The sequence below is a fragment of the Solea solea genome, chromosome 18 (assembly GCF_958295425.1).
Source record: "Solea solea chromosome 18, fSolSol10.1, whole genome shotgun sequence".
Classification (NCBI taxonomy): Eukaryota; Metazoa; Chordata; class Actinopteri; order Pleuronectiformes; family Soleidae; genus Solea; species Solea solea.
Window position 1 is genome coordinate 16,793,517 of NC_081151.1, and position 21,631 is coordinate 16,815,147.

Consider the following 21,631-nt stretch of genomic DNA (forward strand, 5'->3'; position numbering starts at 1 on the left):
AACAAATCAATGTTTCTCCAGAGACGTAGCTCTGTGCTCATGCCAGGCTCCACAAGCACTGCCTTAAAGACATGGGACAAAGGGCTGTAGTGCATATAATACAACACACGGCCCTGATGCTTATTGTACTTCATTATACAAAGTCGCTATTATTGCAACACTGCCAGAATATGCCCACTCAGTTGTAAAGGGTGTGTTTTTGTGGTGCGCCATTATATAAAGATGATACAAGGACAACAACTTAACAAAGTCACATTATAATCAATGTCCACCTTGTCCAAACTTGACGCTGTATCATTTACAGCTTTCAGGACTTTTGTGAAGATTACAGAGCTGCACTGTACAGTTTGTTTTGTTTGTGTTTTTTTTTTTTTTTTAAATGGTCACTTCAGAAAAAATTAATAATATTTCTGACAAGTATAGAAAGAAAGAGGAACAAGCCGAGACGGGGGAGACGGTGGAAACAGAAAGGCAGGGCTGTAGCTGATCAAGCACTGGTTTTTTTGTATGTCGTTAAATTGTGATCAAAACTGTATTTACATTTATATTCTGAACAAACACTGTCAATGCTGTAAACTCAAGTTTACAATGTCCACCTGCTTTGGTCCCCACTAAAGCGTGTGTGTGTAGACCAGGGGTCTCAGGCTCAAATGACCTGGAGGGCCACTGAATGTCTAGTTTGTTCAGTAGGGGGCCACATTTTTTGAGAAAGAGACAAATTCATTAATATTTGCTATTTTACATTTCATTTCGAAAAGTTTTTTGATATGGAATGACAAATAGTTTACAATATAAACATATTTATGATGCAAAATTAAACTTTTAATTCAAAAAACATAAAGAAATAAAGTCGCTGAGAGTATGCAGAATGGTCGGGAAATAGTAAATAGTTGCTGAGATAAACTCTTCTCCGCTACTTGACATCAGGATATATCTTCTTTACACAGCATAGTGTCCTTACTTCATTCCGTTTGGACCATCCGTCACTTGATTACAACATTGGTGTATTTTAAAGGTCCATTGTGTAAGTTTAGGTGACGACTAATAGTGAGGCTGCAGATTGTATTAAACTGCTGCCTTGTTTCAGCTTAAGCAGACATCAAACACAAAAAGACCAAAAATCCAAAGTTCAACAAAACAAAAGCAGCAGGGATTACAGAAACAAGGGGAGGTTACTTGAGGGCTTCCTGTTTCCAAGAAGCTGTGACAAATCCCAAAGCTGAATCCCTGTTGCATGCAACACACACAGGATCACTACCAAAGCACTCTGATGAGAGCGAAATCTCTTGACAGGTAAACAGGGAGATGGAGATGAAAGGGTATAAAGCCAACCATGTAAAGAAAAACGCATTAAAAATTCAAAGAGTATCGAGTGCAAGCAGCACACAGACAGGTTACCAAAGTAAGCTCTAAATTAATTGATATAAAGAGGTAAACAAGGCAACATGTTTGTATCAAAATCCAAAGCTCAAAGGGATGTGGCAGACTGCCGAACAGCTTTGAAGCCAGCAATCATTTGTTTTATGACAGGTTTACCATCATCAAACTGCAATTCTAAATTGAAACACACAAATCAATGAGGTGGCAAACAAGCACAGAAAGAAAGAAGCTTATTTATGACACTTAAATTCGTTTCAGGGTCCATGGGTGATTAAAAATTAGAAAATGGCCAATAAATCACAAACAACACATTAACGAAAAGCAACTGTCCCACCACCATTAGAAAAAAGAACTGCTGTCTTACCACGTCTCATCATTCTTGAACTCGAGCTCTCCGTAGGTGTCTTCAAAGTCTTCCCCTCCTCCTTTGGCAAGTCCTTCCATGGTGCGATAAGGCACAATGACCGTTCCTCTTGCTCCAGAAGTCCTTAGCACCTTCATTTCCATAATACCAATGCTCTCACTGATGTGCACCAAGTTGCTCTCAAAGGTGAAGATGCCTGAGTGATCATCATCCAGAATGGTCACGGTGGCCACAGTGGGGAAGCCCAACATGGCATTTGGGTATGGGAGACTGTTGGGGGACAGCAGCTCATCTTCTGTCTCCAGCACTTGCAAATTACCGAGGCGTACAAAAAAGTGCTCATCCTCTTCAAATATGTCGTCATCTATGATGCCAATGCTTATTTCTTTAAACATTTCTCCCGGTTTGAATACAACCGTACCCTCTGTGAACTCATAGTCAGCTCCAGCGTTAGCCGACCCGTCTTCTGTCTTATAATCCACAGAGATCGTCTTGTTGATGTCGCCACCCTTTCTGGTGATGGTCAGAATGACAGCACCACAGTTCTCGAGGCACTGGTAGACCGCAGGATCAAAAACTATCCGAGACACATACTCTTCTGGCTCTTCTATGCGCACCTCCTGCACACTGACACTCTTCTTTGCCTGTTCTGCGACATGTTTCTTCAGGATGTTTCCAGCACCTGTCATCATGCGTGTTGCTTGGATGCGGTAGAAGGCCCTGCTCTTTTGCTGGTGTGAGAGAGCATAGTAGTTGGCCATCTCAACCAGCTGATCCAAGTCTTTCTCTGGGTGCTTCTGCTTTAAATCTTTTAGGATGCGTATCATGTCACGCCGGGACTCATCTACCTCTTTGCCCTCAATTAAACCAATCAGATTGCTTGCCGCACCTCCATCCATGAAGTGAGAGTTGACCAACTTGCCGTCCATCTCAATCCCCTTGGAGCGTTCAGTCTCTGTCTCAATGATGACTCCCCTGTGTTTGTCAGTGCGGTACTTCTTGTGCATAAACCTATAGAAGAGCAGTCGTCTGTCTGCTACCCAGGCAAGGACTACGCATAGAGGGAAGAAGGCCAGGGTGAGTAGACCCTCCCAGACCTGGACTACATTGGGAGAAAACACGGCCAGAATCATGTAGAGCCAAATGTAAGCAAAGATGCTCCAGCCTGCCGTGACAAAGAACACTCTGAGATGTTTGACCTTACGTACTTCACCTTGCGGGATGACGGACACACAGAGGCCAATGATGACAAACATGTTGAAGGCTGCGCTGCCAACAATTGTGGCAGGCCCAAGTTCTCCAGATTTGAATCCATGTCCACATACCTCAATTACAGAGAGCATTATCTCAGGGGCAGAAGAGCCTAAAGCCATGAGGGTGAGGTTGGAAACCGTATCGTTCCACACCCGGATCGTGGTGGTCGTCGTTTCCCCATTAGGCCTTTTGATGACAATTTCCCTCTCTTGGGAAGTGATGACCTCAATGGCTGCCATGAAGCGGTCAGCAATTATGGACACTCCAAGAAACATGTAGATCATGGCCACAAAATACACAATGACCCGTGCGATCTTGTCTCCCATGGAGGGATCCTCTGGATACCATATGGGCAGGATGATCCCTTTATTACACTTGTTGTTACCATGACAAGTTCCATTGCTGGGGCTTAGCAGAGGACTCGGGGTGGTCCGGGCCTCAGTACAAAGGAAGGCTACAGCCACGGACACCAGCCCTAACCAGAGGCAGGCTGAGGACCCTGGTTTTACAGGCCTTGAACCCTCCATGCACCCTTCTACGTCTCAAGGGTCCTTACCACGCTGACAGTTCCTCTGGGATCCAGCACTGGGCTGTGGTTTTTCTCCACTCACCACCTAAAAAAGAAAATCAGACAGAAAATAGATTATATGGATGTTGTACGATATATATATATATATTTTTTATACAAACAAAGAGTTTTGAGCCTGGGACACTGTACAGCTGATGCCCTTGTCTGAGCAGTATGTGCCCTCGTCAATGTCGACAGGATCTCTGCCAGTGGCTTAATGCTTATTAAACATTGCCCTCCATCAGTGAGATCACTATGGTGTGATTGACTGTTTTGCAAACAGGAAGAAATCTGCTTTTATTATGTGAACCATATTCCATATCTTCCTTACTGACATTGTTATTTGGAGTGTCTTTGTGAAGACAACATAAACACGCATTGGAAGTGCCACCTATTGACAACAGTTCTTTCAATGATATACAAAATACTGCCATTTGCTGGAAAAGAAAGTAAATGCACAACGTGAACCATGACTGATATTAGTCAATGCATTGTGTGCGAATAACGACACATACGACACATACCTAAATGAGGCAGGACTGTGGTTGGACATCATTAGATGTTAGAAAACAATAAACATAAACTAGGATAAAACAACTGCAAATTTAGATCTTAGGAGATGAAAGAATGCTTAATAAATACATACTCAGTAGATTCACTTCAGATAGCATTCATTTTAGTCATAGAGCAATTCTTAATTTAATATCATAACCTCACCATAACATAATGGAATGGTTACCCAACCTTAGGGTATTTTCACATTGTTTTAAATTCATAGGTTTGAGGAGCAGCGGTTGTACAAGCAAATTTCGATTCTGTGTTTACATGTCATGCTCCGTGTCTGAAGCAAGAAACAAAGGTCTCTATTTTATTTGAGTGAGCAAAATTAAATGATCCTCCTGGATTTCTGTCAGCGTTTTTGCCTCTTACTCTAAGACAGGGAGTCAACTCTTCATGCTCAAAAAATTTCAGATTTTCAGGTTTCTGTAAATCAGCATGTGAACAATATAGATAACATTAGTTGAATAAAAGCATAGCCTGTGGACTCATTACCAATCATTACGTTTATTTTCAGTTAAGGATGTGGCTTTGTGAGTGCAATAATGTGAATTTGAGCGTGATTGTCTGGAATCTCTGGGGTAATACACAGCTCCCAGCCAAACAGCACGCTCAGCAGGCGTACAATGTTGCCAAACTAAGCACTGTCCAAAATGTCGCATTGGCAAAAAAAAAAAAAAAACAGGAGGGAAGGCAGGAGACCATCAAGAGGCAGACTAAAACAAAGGGTGCAGATGTCCCGTCCAAATTCATTACACACTGAGCCCTAAATGCATACTTACCACTTCCGCATGACAGAGCAGCGTTACAAAAACAACGCAGACATTTTCTAAATTCATAAAAGCTCCGGCTAAGCATCTCATGCCCTTCATCAACTCTCACGAGGCAGGATTTCACAATTCTTTTGATGTTAACAGCTGAGGTTAAAGGCAACCGGAGAATGAAAAACAGTTAACCAAATGTAGTCGATATACAACGCAGGGGATTTATAATTGAGCCTCTATTTTTTGCGGTGATTATTTAGTGGTTTAAGACATTGGGTGGGACCAATCTGCAGCCTTCACCACACCTTTGGGCCCACAAGGCACAAAGATAGTTTAGTCTGAATTGAAATTATCTCTACTTCAGAGAGATGCAGGCAGTGTGAGTTAATCATTCTGTCCTGAATTCACTGGAGGACTGTGTTTCTTTTATTACTGTCACACTTGTTTCCCTTTGCCTTTGTTGAGTAAATGTAATTAAAATCTTTTTTTCAAAGTTTTGCCCCGGGCCACACAGTGGCTAACATTGTTGCCTCACAGAAGTTAGGCCACCTGTTCGAATCCCAGTTTGACTGAGGGACTTTCTGTGTGGAGTTCGCATCCTTTGCATCTTTTGCCCATGTGCACATGGTTTTCTCCAATAGTCCAAAAACATGCAGTTAGGTTAATCCCAGCCTAACAAGCTAAAGCGTTCTGGGAAGTTGTGGGAATGTTCCCTGAAGGTTCCTCCCTATGTTCTCCTGTGGTTGATATGGAAAGTTTTCCTAACATTCTCCTAAAGTTGGCTTTTGGTTGCACATTTGGTTCCCAGAACGTAGGGGACGTTCTGGGAACCAAATGTGCAACCAAAAGCTTTAATGTGCAACCAAAAGCTTTAAAAACATTACTTTTGTCACAACCTTCATTCAACCTTTGTAGAACATTATATTGGCTAATTAACATGACAGCATTTGGTCCATATTATACTAATACTTGCATTCTTAGATGAATGACCAAGCTAACTTTATAGGATTTAAAAGGTTTTAACCAAATCAAAAAAATATAGAAAATATAAACAAAATGAAAATAATAACAAGTTTTAATATACAGTGCTTTACAAATCTATGAGACCTACAGTCAATGTAGAGAGTCCAATATTAGACGTTTCATCCTGAATGTTTGCTTAAAATGGGTTAAAATGGCCGTTTCAGGCCTTCTATTGAAATAAAAAGCATCCATTAAATTAAATGGCACATTCCTAATACAGATTTGCTATATATTTTACTGAAGACAGTAACTCTAAAACACCGGCTATTTTAATGCCAACATGACACTTTTGGAAATGATATCCATCATCCAGATGGACCGCTGGCCAATTTGGAAAGCTGACAGAATTTACAATAGAGGTGCGGATAGTCAAACAAGAGCTGGCATGTCTGAAGCACTCATCATGATTTCAAAGCCAAATATTGTCTCGTAGTTGAGCAGAGTCAACACACGTCTGAACAGCAATGTTTCAGTTCACAGTTTGTGGGCAAACGCAGAACTAATCTAAATTATTTTGTAACATTTTTAGTTTAAAAATCCAACAGATTCTTTTTTTCCATGAATGTCCACTGGCAGCCATGTTTTCTAGCGAGAGACCATCTCCTAGCACCTCACACAATCACACCTCAAACAACCTGAACTATCCCTTTAACACAAACTGTGAAATCTTCAAAGATGAGAAATTAACAGTCGGGATAAATGAGATATTGTCAGCAGTGGGAAGCTAAGGGAAGAGTTCCTACAGTTGCTGCTGACTGGCTTCCTTCTCCCCGTCTCCTTTATTGAATGGTGGTGAGTCGAGTCCGGGTGGACGAGCAGAAACTGCAATGAGGCAGAAATAACACGAAGCGTCCAGAGGGACTGAGAGAGCCTGTCTGTGTCTTACATTCTGAGGATGATTAAATTTCTTGTCGTTTCACTGGTCATAATCCAAAGCAAGAGTAATTTCAATCCAAAGTATCAGAATAAATTCAACAAAAACATTACATCAGCCCGATAATGGTCAGCCATTTGATTTTAAGATTAGCCATTTCAAAAAACAAACATACTGACATCTAACATGTCAGCGTTTAAAGCTGCAGTGCGTAATTTTTGGTGATCTTTGTCGATGTTAATTTTGTGCCTCTGTTTGTTTTTTGTAAACTGAAACAGTGTAACATTATTTGTATGTTCGTCATCTGACAATGGGACCTGACCGAGGGAGCGTCTGTGTGTATACAGCAGTAGCGCAGGGATGGGGGGGGCAGACAGGGACACACAAGGACAAGAAACATTAATCTTGTCAAACTATCAAACAACCAGGTGTTTTTAGCAGAAGAATTCACGTCTGAAAGTTTTCATTACCGCACTTTTTTGTGTTTTCTTATCTAAACACCAAGAAGCACATCAATCAGCATTTTGTGAACATATTCGATAACACACTTGCTAAAAATTCTAGGAAGGCACAAGTAAAGGATGGGTGAAATGCGAAGGGAAATTAAGGATTAAGACATAGCACTAGGTCTCTAATTATTTCTACATTGATTAACCTGTCAATTATTTTCTTAATTTATTGATATTGATTATTTGGTCCAGAAAATGTCAGAAAATGTTGAAAAATGTATATCAGTGTTTCCCAAACCTCAAAATCATAATGTTCTAAATAGAATATATGTTTTAATAATTCCTTTGTTCTATGGAGCAAAGAGACCAGAACTTTTTCCACATTTAAGTAGCTAAAATAATTTAGATTACTTGTTTTATTTGTAATAGTAACCGATTAATAACCGGCATAACAGTTGCACCCCTGTTAAACTGCAGCACGTGATCGCAGGTCTTACATATCCCTCCTGGAATCTTAATTAACTCATAGCCACGATGTGTAGTTAAATATTTCAAGAGTTGCACATCAGGTAAAGTCTCCTCATAAAGACACCATGGGCGTAGCCTCTACAAAAACATCCAGCTTTAGTGAAGCTCAAAAAATTTCATATAAAGCAGTTTCTAGAGCAATTTTCGCTGATGTGGTAGAAGCCCATGCTCTACATTTTGAGTCCATAAATTCAGACCATGTGTTACACAGTCAATCTAAAATAACTCTGCAGCCATAACCAGGGTTATCGTTTTTTTATATATATATATATAAATAATATATATATATATATATACACATATATATATATACACACATATATATTCATATACATATACATATATACACACATATATACATATATACATATACATATACACATATATACACACATACACACACATACATATATACATATACATACACGTATATACACATATATGTATATGTACATACACATATATACATATACACACACACAAAACCTACTCAATTACAGTAAAGCAAGTAAATTTAATTAATTACTTTCCACATCTGTATACAGTATACTAAATATGATTGATAAATATATGACCTTGTTTCTTGTTTTATTACAGTTTTCCATTAGTTATTATTTACAAAATTGTTTTATTTCATTTAGCATGATTGTGTTTTTATTCTCAACTATATCGTTCCGTATCATAACAAACTCTTTTACTTTGAAATTCTGTGAAATATCATCATGAATTTTGTTGATTTTAAGATGATTTTCTACATAGTTGGACTTTTCTTCACATGACTGAGGCCCCTGCTTTATGCTAACGCAAAATACAGAAGTCATAACGATCTCAAATAATCCTTAAAATCAAACTACCCAAAAATATTATAAAATGCTTCCATTGGAAACACTCAAAATTCAAACTGAAAATAGCAACTTGTTTTCTTATAACTTGCTAATTTTAGTTTCATTTACTTGAGTGTCACCAATTGGATTTTCTTTTTACAGTATATAACACCACACAAGTCAATTAAGAGGACAAATAATCATCCGCAATGACGTAAAGCTCATTAAAATGATTATATTAAAGCACTCTAGACTGCTTAGGTGTACGACCTCGCCGGGATTTTTGTTGTTAATTTTCCGTCTCGATGTAAATTCTCTGCGTTTGACACAAATTGCACCGAGTGAAAGATTCCATTTATGTGTATCTACGTGTTTCACCATTAGAACCACGACCCGTAATTAGAGACTACACAAAACAATTTGCACACTAATCACCGTGCTCTGGATTGTGTTCTGCATTGCGAACGAAGCAGCAGACTGTCGCCGCTCACAAGCGACAACCAAACAGTAAGTGCCATTTCTAAATTAAGGGTGAAGTTGAGCTTTGACATATTCCAATTAAATCCAACACTGACCTGTTCAACCTCAAATAGTTGAGGGTGAACCCACTTAAACTCAATTTACACACGTTTAACCAACTTCTTTTTCTTCAAAACAAAAAAAAAGATCAGGAAGCAGAACTCGGTGATATTTACTGCAATATTTAATGTCATAAATATGCAGTCCTTCCTCAGTATTTATCATACAATAAGATATATGACGCGTGCTGAGGCTGCCACACAGTATTTACTGCTGCGGGATATACAATGTTATCATGTGGAGATAGTGTTTTCTCAAACATATGACCATATTGACACATATAACATGTACAAAGGAAATACAAGTATATGCTCTATATTAGTATAGTAGTATATTTTTGTTGAATTCTGTTCTTGTTAATACAGAAACAGCTCGAAACAGAATTAAGACCAGAATCAGAGAAACAAATGATGACTCTCAGTCTGAGTCAGAAGTGGTATAATTGCTTTCTCTGTACAGACTGTATCCAATAAGAAAGACTTACGGGAAATATAAACAATATTACTAAGACCAGTGGTTCACAAACCTATTAGACCACCTGAGAAAATGTTGAGCTCTAAAAGTAAAACCATTATGTAAATAAGTCAAACGAAGTCAGCTATGGACTTTTCACAGGAGGCACATTTATTCCCAATAAGATCATTTTCTCTCTCATCATCCTCCTCTTCCTCACATATACTTCACACACTGGTATAGTGAAATTAGATTAAGACAGAGCAAGAGATAAGGTGACAAAGCTGAGTATATCGTGTGCTATGAAAAACCTGAAACTAGTGATGGAGACTAGGAAAACGTTTAATGACGTTACATATAAAGACCATTCAAAGTCAGCAGAGTTGCCCCCTAGTGGCTATTTAATGTACTTTTATTTCCTGGTAGGCTTCAGGAGGACTATGTCATTTTTTTTGTTATTTTATAAACCATCTCTGTAGTGCACAAAGAAACACTTTTATTTTAAGTCCTGAAATGTCTAAGAGTTGCTAATATTACATTTATTTAGCATCAGATAAACATGATCTGATCAGTCAATCACAACAGTCACGTGTAAGAGCTTCTCGAGTTCCAGCTTCAAAAAAAGGAAATGAATCATCCTGTGATGCTAAAATAAAATATTCTGTTTGGACTATAAACTAAAACGATGTTTGTTTGAACCCTGGCTTTAGTAAAATTGTGATGCACAGTTTGATTATTGATAAATAAATGGAGCCCAGATGAGCAGCCTATAAAGCTAGCTCACTCCACATGACTTCCATGTCTCAGATCATGGATTCAATGGGCTATGAAGAAGAGATATTTGTGTTTGACTGATTTATTGTGCACCTTTTTAAAAGTGTTATCACCTTGCGTGCACTCTGCACAGCCGTCTCCATTCCCTGGCCATGGTGTGGACAGTGTTATGACAGAGAGTCAGTTGCTGAGAGACACACGGATCTCTTTTCCCGTTGCCTATTTTGGAGAGAGGCTCTTGTTTAAAGAGGCTATTTGAGCTGCGCGTAAACATGGACTCAGCAGACGCACAGAGCAGCCTCAGCTGTTGCTGATTAATCATCTTAAAGGCCGTTACATGGGTGTCGGTACCTAAGGGGGGAATCCCTGCTGCTGTAAAGGCCCTAAACTACAGGCGTTTATGGGATATTTTCTGATATAAATACTCTGATCCCAGTAAAGCATGTCTCCAAAAAACCAACAGTGTGCAGCAGGCCACGCATGAGAAACCACTACAACTGTGTCTGTACTGTACACAATATATATATGTGTATACACAGATATGTATACGTGTGTATATATACATATATATGTATATATATATATATATATATATATATATATATGTGTGTATATATATATATATATATATATATATATACACACACACACACACACACACACACAGATACACACATGTATAGGGTGAGGGTGATGTGTAGTGGAGTGGAGATCCAGGTGTGCAGCCAATCAGAGAACAGGACAGGAACAACTGGTATCGGTTACTTGCGTTGACAGACGCCAATTATTTTAATGGCAACACCCATTAGACACTATCACGAATCCATTTCAGCGCTGTTACAAATGGATCATATCTGCACGAGGATTCAGGGGCCAGTGGTAGAGGATGTGCAGGTTAAAGCCCGACAGCCACGCAGCTCTCATCACTCACACACACACACACACACACACACACCTGATGATGTGATGTGTCACATATTTAATCACGGATGTGACTGTTTCCCCACGCTGCATCACTCATGAACACACAGAGACGGTTACAGATCAGGGAGTTTTGCGTCATGCGTAAAAACCTTCACAAACCTACCTGGATTTGTATTCCGGGGAGTTTGTGTGCGGCCACTGCGAAACCTGCTCCTGTCCGCCCCCTTTTTTTAAAAAATAATAATATAATTATTGTTGTTTGATCGGATCAGAGTCTCGGGATACGCTGTTCTGTGGATCCGTGGAGTCAAACGGTCCAGAAATCGCCCCCTCGTATGGAGCCGCAGGTCCTGCAGCCTGCTCCGTATTGGCGATCGGATCAAACCGGCCAGAAGGTGATCGCCTCTCGTCCTCTCCTGCTTTGGCGCCCTCCTACCCAGATCCTCCCCGTCTGTCTGACGGACTGACCGGGTCGCAAAGCTGTCAATGACGAGTAAGGAGGGAGGGAGGAATGGAGGAGGAGGAGGAGGAGAGCGTGGTGGTGAGCGGGGGTGTGGTGGTAAGTGAAACAGAGGAGGGAGTCGGTATTTTAAGGTTGTTGGGAGATGGATCTTCAGAGATTTTGGTCCGCACACCACGGCTCTCCCTCCTCCTTCAAGCCGTGAATCAGCGCTCCTCTCCTCCGCCTCCTCCTCCTCCTCCTCTTCCTCTGCTCGGTGCTGCCACAGCGCAGGAAATCATGATGTCGATGTGATGAAGACACTGCTGCTATTTCTGTTGTGTGTGTTTGGGCCCCTTCTAGTCTCCACGAACAGTTGACTGTAAATAAAACAAATGAGTGTCTTCCATAAGAAAACGCGCTCAGCTGTGCACACCGGCGCTCTCCTCCTCCTGCTGGACCACTGCGCACAATCCGCGCACCCTGTCCGTCTCTTTCCTCCTGCTTCCACAGCTGTCAGTGATCGCTGGAGATGATGCTGATCTTCATCTCTCTCTCAGGATTGTCATCCTCAGATAATGATTATTAATATGAGGCCTCTTCACGCGCTGGCAGAGGTGTGAAATGGTTGCGCCCTCTACAGTCCTGCGCACACACATTTTGGAAAAAGTCACACGGACCCGGCTCAGCGTAATAAGACGCGCGCGCCTACGTCACCATCAGCTGAGAGAAGAAACCTGCAAAACCATGAATATCAGCCACGCAGGCCCACAGCCTCCATCAGCACTGAGCACACGCTCTCACACAACACGAGGCTAAAACACCATTGTTGTGTCTCAGTTAATGTTTTTGTGTTTCACTTAATGTTGTTGAGTTTCAGTTAATGTTGTTGTGTTTTAGATAATTTTCTTGTGTTTCAGTTAATGTTGTTGTTTCAATTAATGTTGTTGTGTTTCAGTTCATGTTGTGTTTCAGTTCATGTTGTTGAGTTTTAGTAATGTTGTTGTGTTTCAGTTAATGTTGTTGTGTTTCAGTTAATGTTGTGTTTTAGATAATGCTGTTGTGTTTCAGTTAATGTTGTTTTTCAATTAATGTTGTGTTTCATTTAATGTTGTTGTGTTTCAGATTATGTTGTGTTTTCAATTAATGTTGTGTTTCAGTTCATGTTGTGTTCTAGTTCATGTTGTTGTGTTTCAGTTAATGTTGTTGTGTTTCAGTTAATGTTGATGTGTTTCAGTTAATGTTGCGTTTCAGTTAATGTTGTTGTGTTTCAGTTAATGTTGTTGTGTTTCAGTTAATGTTGTTGTGTTTCAGTTAATGTTGTTGTGTTTCAGTTAATGTTGTTGTGTTTCAATTAATGCTGTTGTGTTTCAGTTAATGTTGTTGTGTTTCAGTTAATGTTGTTGTGTTTCAGTTAATGTTGTTGTGTTTTAGTTAATGCTGTTGTGTTTCAGTTCATGTTGTGTTTCAGTTCATGTTGTTGAGTTTTAGTAATGTTGTTGTGTTTCAGTTAATGTTGTTGTGTTTCAGTTAATGTTGTTGTGTTTTAGATAATGTTGTTGTGTTTCAGTTAATGTTGTTTTTCAGTTAATGTTGTGGTTTCAATTAATGTTGTGTTTCAGTTAATGTTGTTGTGTTTTAGATAATGTTGTTGTGTTTCAGTTAATGTTGTTTTTCAGTTAATGTTGTGTTTCAGTTAATGTTGTTGTGTTTTAGATAATGTTGTTGTGTTTCAGTTAATGTTGTTTTTCAGTTAATGTTGTGTTTCAGTTAATGTTGCTGTGTTTTAGATAATGTTGTTGTGTTTCAGTTAATGTTGTTTTTCAGTTAATGTTGTGGTTTCAATTAATGTTGTGTTTCATTTAATGTTGTTGTGTTTCAGATTATGTTGTGTTTTCAATTAATGTTGTGTTTCAGTTCATGTTGTGTTCTAGTTCATGTTGTTGTGTTTCAGTTAATGTTGTTGTGTTTCAGTTAATGTTGATGTGTTTCAGTTAATGTTGTGTTTCAGTTAATGTTGTTGTGTTTCAGTTAATGTTGTTGTGTTTCAATTAATGCTGTTGTGTTTCAGTTAATGTTGTGTTTCAGTTAATGTGTTTCAGTTAATGTTGTTGTGTTTCAGTTAATGTTGTTGCATTTTAGTTCATGCTGTTGTGTTTCAGTTAATGTTGTTGTGTTTTAGTTAATGCTGTTGTGTTTCAGTTAATGTTGTTGTGTCATAGTTAATGTTGTGTTTCAGTTAATGTTGTTGTGTTTTAGTTGATATGTTGTGTTTTACTATGTGTTGGTGATTTGCACTTCCAGGCCACTGTAGAAATGTGAGGTTTAGAGAGAGAAACAAACACTCATGACAGAAACCAGGCAACGTTTACAGCCTTAGCATTTTGTAAAAAATAAATAAAATAATAACAATAACAATAATAATAATCGAATGATCCGGTGTGTAAGAGTTAGTGACGCCTAATGGCAGGACTGGCCCAAGCATTTGTGGGGCCCTAAACTGAATTTGATTAGATTTTTATGACAAAGCAATTACACACGTATACATTCTTAAGGGAATTATATTACATTTCCAGACTTTTAATCAAAGTGTGAAAATGATGTGCTGTTTGTTGTTGAGTTTTGGTGCATAATGCTCCATTAAAATAAAAATTCCCATTAAAAAATGTTAATTACACATTATATTAATCAAGAAATACACAATATTAAGCTGTTCCCTTACACAGTTCCTCATCTGGAGCTCCAAGCGCTCAGACTCACCCTCCCCATCTTTATGTGTCTTATTTTGTCCCTTCTTGCACTCGCATTGCACAACCCAATAATCTTCCATCGTCACTTAGATGCATCAGTAGCCGGCAGATAATGAGCTTCAGTGGGAACAGCAGTCTCTGCTGCAGCACAATCACCCATAACCACTGCTGACAAGACAGAAGAAGCTCCAGAGACGGAGGATGTTGACACTGCCACCATCTCTAATTACAGCATCACACAGGCCTGAAGCATTGTGGGAAAATCCCTAAAAGTGCCAGGGCAAACAGAACTGTATGTAAAATGAATACAAGTCTTGACGTGTATTTTAAATTAGCGAGCAATTAATAATGAATTTGCATTAATCTACAACTAAGCAACACAAAGCAGTCTTTGTTTCTTTTCGTTCAGGGTGGAATGGAAAGTCACAGGCCATTTTATTAGGTACACTGAACAGCTAATAAAGCAGGGGTGACCTGGGGGTCAGTGAGCGTCCAGTGTGGTCAGACAGGTAAAAAGAAGTCAAACTTTTTGAAAAACAACTATTCATTAGAGGGCAAAAAAACAGATCATATTAATGATATTCATTTCCAAATAAAATAGTTTGTTTTGTATGGAACGACATATAGTTATAAATATATATATAGATAAAATATAAAACATATATGAGGCAAAATTAATCTATAAATAATTTTAACTTGATATTTAGTGGCGGGCCGCATGAAGTGGGCCCTCGGACTGCAAGTTTGAGACCTCTATAATCAAGTTTCTACCCCTTTACGGTCATTTTATTTTGAATATTTGTGTTGTTTATCTTTTTTGTTGCTGTTCTGTCTTTTTTTGTGAGATGACTGATATAAATCAAACTAATAAACTAAACTAAATGCGAGGAGTGCAACTTTCTGTCGTCCATTTGTTTCCATGTTTTTTGTGTTGTGTGTTCAGAGATGTTAGATTTTTGAGCAACTCTTGGGCATTTACAGTTACTGTTACTATTATTTTGAAGGAGTCTGGCTGTTTTCCTCTGACCTCTGGCATCAAAAAGGCCTTTTCACCCACAGAACTGCTGCTCACTGGATATTCTAGCAATAGGTGAGAGTTAAAATCCCAGTCGATCAGCAGTTTTCTAAACTCTCAGACAACTGACACCAACATGCCACATTCAAAGTCACTTTAATCACCTTTCTTCCTCATTCTGATGCCTGGTTTGAACTTCAGCAGGTCGTCTCGGGTCAAGTCCACACGTAGGTGCGTATTTTTTTGCGTTTGGACCTTTCATACACATGCTAACTTTGGGTAAGGTTTGTGAAAATGCAGATTTTGGAAAAGCTCCTGCCAGAGTGAACATTGTTACAATCTCTGTTTACAGGTAAAACAGACCTTTTGACTTTTTTGTCTCCTCTGAAGAAAACCTACATTTTCAAAAATACCAACCTATAAAAACATCTTATTCTTATTTACATGTTTATTGTGCTTTCCAGCTAATATGTGCCTGAAACCGTGCCACTGTAACACAATAATTTCACAATTTTGAGTCCATCTATCTATAGGTGGACTCTGCATTGACTATTTTTAAATGCAATGAGCTGCTCTCATGATTAGATATTTGCTAAAACAAGAGGTTGAGAACAGGTGTACCTAATAAAATGGCTGTTGAGTGTATGCGCAAAACAGAAAAAAAAAAAATCAGTTTGCTCAGATTTTAATTACAAAGTCTGTCAGTGTGGTACAGAATCTCATTAGCCAACAGAACTGTATGCAAAATTAATAGAAGTCTTGACGTGTATTTTAAATTAGCGAGCAATTAATCAATAATGAATTTGCATTAATCCACAAATAAACAACATGAATCAGTCTTTGTTTCTTTTCGTTCAGGGTGGAACATGCAGCTAATAAAGCAGGGGTCTCAAAACATGAGCATAAAATAGCATATATTAATGATATTCATTTCCAAATAAAAGTGTTTGTTTTGGTATGGAACAACATACAGTTTGTCATAAAATAAAACATTTATGAGGCAAAATTAATCAATAAATCATTTTAACTTGATATCAAGTGGCGGGCTGCATGGAGTTAATTGAGGGCCGCGAGTGTGAGACCTGAATATTGGGCTTTTCATGTAATATCTTCTAACTTATATTTAAAGAGTTGTAAATAGCCAGAAAACAAGCCACTGTAACACAATAATTTCACAGTTTTGAGGTCAATCTAATACATCTATTGACTCTGCCTTGATGATATATACAGGTCTAAATGCATTGAGATGCTCTCATGATTAGATATTTGCTTCAACAAGAGGTTGAACAGGTGTGCCTAATAAAATGGCTATTGAGTACATGTGTATGTGAAGAAGTTGTGAAGTTGGGTCAGATATTAATTACAAAGTCCCAGCTTAGATTTTCACGCTTGTTAAACTCAAATATGAAATTAAAAAACAACCACTTTCCAAACGGACTTGAGGGGGGACATTGTCCAATCTGGCCGGGCAGCTCCGAACACCACCACCACCACCACACCCTCCCACAATCCTGCACCACCATCTCCATGTAAAGTAATTAGCATGAAGATCACGGTTGGACACATTAATGGTTAATTAATGGTTTCTGATTTGCAGGGGAACCGGTGGAGGCAGGAACTCCTGCTCCCCCACCGTGAGGAGTGGCGGTCAGAGGTTTGACGGCCACAGCTCTGAAACTGACTGGCTGCATTGATTGTGTAAAAAGTAAAGCTACTTCACCCTCATATCCTCTCCCACCTGCTCTCGCCACAGTCTGCCTGACGGCAGTGGAGCCCCTGCTTCAGTTTCATTAAAACGTTGGCATGCTGCAAAACAAATCTGGAGCATGGAATGAAACCGTATAGCAACGGAGAAGAGTGCTGCACTCGCACTTTGGGATTCGTATTTTCACTCCCTCCCTCGTCTTCTTTCTTTCTTTCTGTGTTGCATCCTTCAGCACTTTCCACATGCAGATTATTTGTGGGCTCAAACTGAAATGACTGAAACAGAGAGAGAGGCAGTGATACATGGTGCCAGGCCGAGGAAAAAGGAGGGAGGGAAGGAAGGAGGGAGAGGTCATCAGGGGATTTAACACTGACATCACCTCTGGGCGACAGCCGCTTACAACAGCCGGTAATGAATAGTGAAGTTGTGAAATGAGAAAGGTAACGGAGTCTCCTTACATCAGGATCCAAGGACCCGGAGGCTGGAGGTGCAGCTCCTGTCACCAGTGGGGGTGTGATCTGTGATGGTGGGAGTCAGACACAGAGCAAAGTCCCCTGAGGACTCGGTGGAAAAGAGACATGGGATGGAGGGACACAGCAGTCAAATACAACAAAAGTCAGTTTATTGGAATCGTGTATTAAATAAAACACTATTTTACTCAAATCCTTGCCGTCCGTTGTGAAGATATGTCAGATTTTGACTGCTTTTAAAAAGGTCAGTGTGAATTATTTAAGAGCGTTTATGAGCAGAGATTTAATTATGACTCAAGTGTTTGTATAAGTGTGTGATCGCTTAAAATTAAAAGTTAGTTTGGTTTTCAAAGCCCTATAATGAGCCTTTTGTGTACTTTAAACAAGGGCCTTGCTTTACAGAGGCAGCCATCTTGCACCGCTTTGGGTTTGAAAGCAGTCATAGAGAACAGCTCTGCTCACATAAACCAGTGAAGAAGAAGGAAACAGTAGAGAGACCATCAAATTGTCCAAATCTTATCCAAACATACAGTATTATTATCAACAGTAGCTTCTAACTCGGGAAAGATGTCGATTCCTAAATATTTAAATTGTTTGACAACCGGAATATTAAATTGGGTCAGATCCTCCCCGTTATTATTAATTGTATATTCATAGTAGAAGTGCATGTTTATTTTGTATCCAGAGATACGACTAAAATCTGCAAATAACTTAAATATATGGGGAAGCGACTGATAATTCACTGATAAATAGGAGTATATCGTCTGCATATAGTGATATGATGACTCGTGGAATTTATTGTAATAGGGATGATATTATTGGATTGGCGTACTTTTTGAGCCAAGGGCTCAAGAGATAAAATAAATAATAGGACAGACAACAGGCATCCTTGACTAGAGCGTCTCTAAATTAAACAGAGATCACCTGATAACGGGATTTTAATATAATCAATAAAGGGTCCCATATGATCTAATACAGCCTAGAGATAGTTCCATTCAAGTCTATCAAATGGCTTTTCAGTGTCAAGTTAAAATTCCAAATGAAGAATCACGAGAGTCCAGGGTAAAGTGTAGAATATGCGATAGCCTTCTTAAATTTGTCTGAACTGAAACGACCATTCACAAACCTAGTTTAATCACAGTGAATAAGTTTTCCTAAAAGTTTATTAAGACGACGTGCCAATACCTTAGCATCTATCTCCATATCTGTATTGATCAATGAAACTGGACGATAGCTAGTACATAATATTGGATCTTTATGTTTTTTTTAAGAAGAAGTGATATTGAAGCCCGTTTTTGTTTGCTTTGAAAAATAGCCCTTTGCAATTGATGTAGTTATCAATATAAGCGTAGGATCCAATTCAGGCCAAAACTCAACCGAATTTCACTGGGAATACCATCTGGACTACTGCATCCCATAATTCTTTTAAAGATATATCTGCACAAATTATGGGATACCAGATACCCAAAACTTGTAAAATTATGTATTTGGGATATTGGACACATGACATAGTACTAAAGGAAGACGAATATTTAGTTAAAGTACTTTTATCGGCAAGCAAAAAATCAACCACCAGACTGTGGTATAAAATGGAACCGCCAACTGGGGAGCAGTGGGTGTGCACTGTCGAGGAAATATTTGTAATGGAGAGACTCACGCACAGATTAAGACTACAGGAAACACAATTTGATGAAAAATGGGAAAAATGGACTGACTACAGGAGGACAGAAGAGGACGCCACCACAGGACACTAAGACCCTTATAACGAGAAAGGGACGGATCATTGCAATAAATGTCTTGTTTTTTTATTTATTTTTTGCCCTGTGACTGTAACTGTTGAAATTAATAAAAAATAAGTTATATAAAAAAAAAAAATTATATATCTGCACCTAAGGCGGCTGGTTTTGAGCGAGACAATTTGTCCAAGTCTAAGTCGTCGAGGAAGTATCCCTGTTGAATGTCATTTCGGAAGTATAAAGTTTTTTATAGAAGCATGAGATAGCTGTATTAATTTCAGTTGGAATAGTAAGTATGTTGCCACCTGCAGATTGTATTGCAGAAATGCACACCCTATGCTCTCATGAGAGGGCCTACTGCCATTAAAGTAATGTTCTCTTGACCTTTTGATTAGGAACTCAGCATCCACTCTAAAAAGTGCATTAAGTTCGCTTTTTACCAGACGAAGATGATCTGCTCTGATCTGAAAGCGCTTCGTTGTGCTTTTTCCAAGGACGCCAGCCGTCTCTCCAACTCAACCATATTTTATAGACGCGACCGATTTAGAAATGAATCAGGTTAAGTAACCCAAACAATAGGTTCCCAAACAAACATAAAAATCTTCCACCAATTCCAAATTGAGTGAGATAAAATTCTTGCAGCTTGGATTCAAGCAAAAAAATTGATATCTCCAAAATATCGCCTTTTTCTTAGTGGTTGGTAATAAAAGTTTAGCAGTAATTTGCATGATGGTCAGAGAGAGAGAGGCTAAAGTAATGTCAGCTGACTGGACTGCAGGACACAATATGTTAGAAATAAATATATAATATATTCTCGAATAAGATTTATGTCTGTGGGAGATAAAGGTATATTCCTTAACTCCGGGATTGTAGAAACGCCATATATCCATCAAACTCAGGTCTGATACATCGCAGAGCCTTAGGGCATGATAATTGGGCACTGCCCACTGAAGGGTTGGATTTGTCCAACTTCAGATCCACAGCGGTGTCAAACTGGCGGCCCATGGGCCGCATGTGGCTCCCTAATTGATTACATGCGGCCCAATCATGGCACATGACAACCTTCTCCTTTGAACACAGTGGGTGTGGCTGAGGTGATAGAATATAGAATATATGCTAACAGTTTTTTTTTAGAATTTGGTTGTAATTATCACATCAATAAATGTATTACATTCACAATTACATTACATATATGAGCTTGTTTGGTTGTCCATGTTAATAATAATAGATTTATTTTCCATCTTAAATATGTTAATATTGTATCTAAACAAGAACTTTTACTTTGAAAATCTGTGGTGATATCATGGTGGAATACTGTGTTTTAATTTTATGACCAGACTAGATACTCATTGGCCCCCACGCCATTTGAGTTTGACACCCTTGGATTATAGTATTCATACCGGCCCCAATAACTAGATAATAGTGTGATAGTTTCATTAGTAAATTAAATAATGTTAAGTAGAATCAATTGTCATAATTAGCAGGAGCATAAGCACTATTGTCATATTTGACATTGTTGCCTTAATGAAGGCAATCCTACCTTTAATGTCATAAATATTCATGTCCCGTGAGCGTCTGATTACTACTAAAACGCCTCTTTGTGTTATTGTCTGCGGAGGATGAGGCTACATCTTCATACTTAGGGTTGCTAAAACTCTTTGCAGACTCATTTTTAAGATGTGATTCCTGACTGAGTGCTACATCAACATTGATTTTTATCAATGAAACTTAAGCAGTTTAGTCCTTGCACATTCCAAGACAAAATAGATAACGTAGTCGTTAGTATCGTTGACGAGTATGAAATATTGAGAGGTAGAATTCGAATCACCCCCTCATTACCGACGCAAAATACCTTCCTTTTCCCACGACGCCTTTATTGAAAATAAATGTTATTTATATCACCCACATACTCATACTACAGTTCTTTGTGTATTAAACCCAAAAAAAACAAGTTTATCTCAGCCTATGTGGACAGTTTTACTGTTTCTTGTGTAAGGGTGTAAATATCATTAAGTTCCACATACATTTGTGAGCGTTTATCGGAAAAAGGGAAAAGAAATAGCAACATCAAAACAAGAAAATAGTGATTTTCGTGTCCAATACTTGTTTGTGCTAAGACGGTGAGAGTGAGAGAGTGAGTGAGAGGTTTACAAGTGTTGCCAAGTTTCCAGTCAGAGATGTCTGTCTAATGGTGAGAAAG

The 21,631-nt window shown here is 38.8% G+C and overlaps 1 protein-coding gene across 3 annotated transcripts in view; it reads right to left on the minus strand.

The window, feature by feature from the left end:
• slc8a3 (solute carrier family 8 member 3) overlaps nt 1–12,376 on the minus strand; it is a 118,438-nt gene extending 106,062 nt beyond the window's left edge. For 2 of the 3 annotated variants that reach the window (XM_058614747.1, XM_058614744.1), the window contains exons 1-2: nt 11,480–12,376; nt 1,745–3,612 (exon numbers count right to left, since the gene is read on the minus strand). In XM_058614747.1, the coding sequence (XP_058470730.1) occupies nt 1,745–3,525 (1,781 nt within the window). In that variant the 5' untranslated portion in view covers nt 3,526–3,612; nt 11,480–12,376. The remainder of the gene's footprint in view (nt 1–1,744; nt 3,613–11,479) is intronic. The other variant, XM_058614746.1, reaches the window with a different exon arrangement.
• Between the last annotated feature and the right edge of the window lie 9,255 nt (nt 12,377–21,631).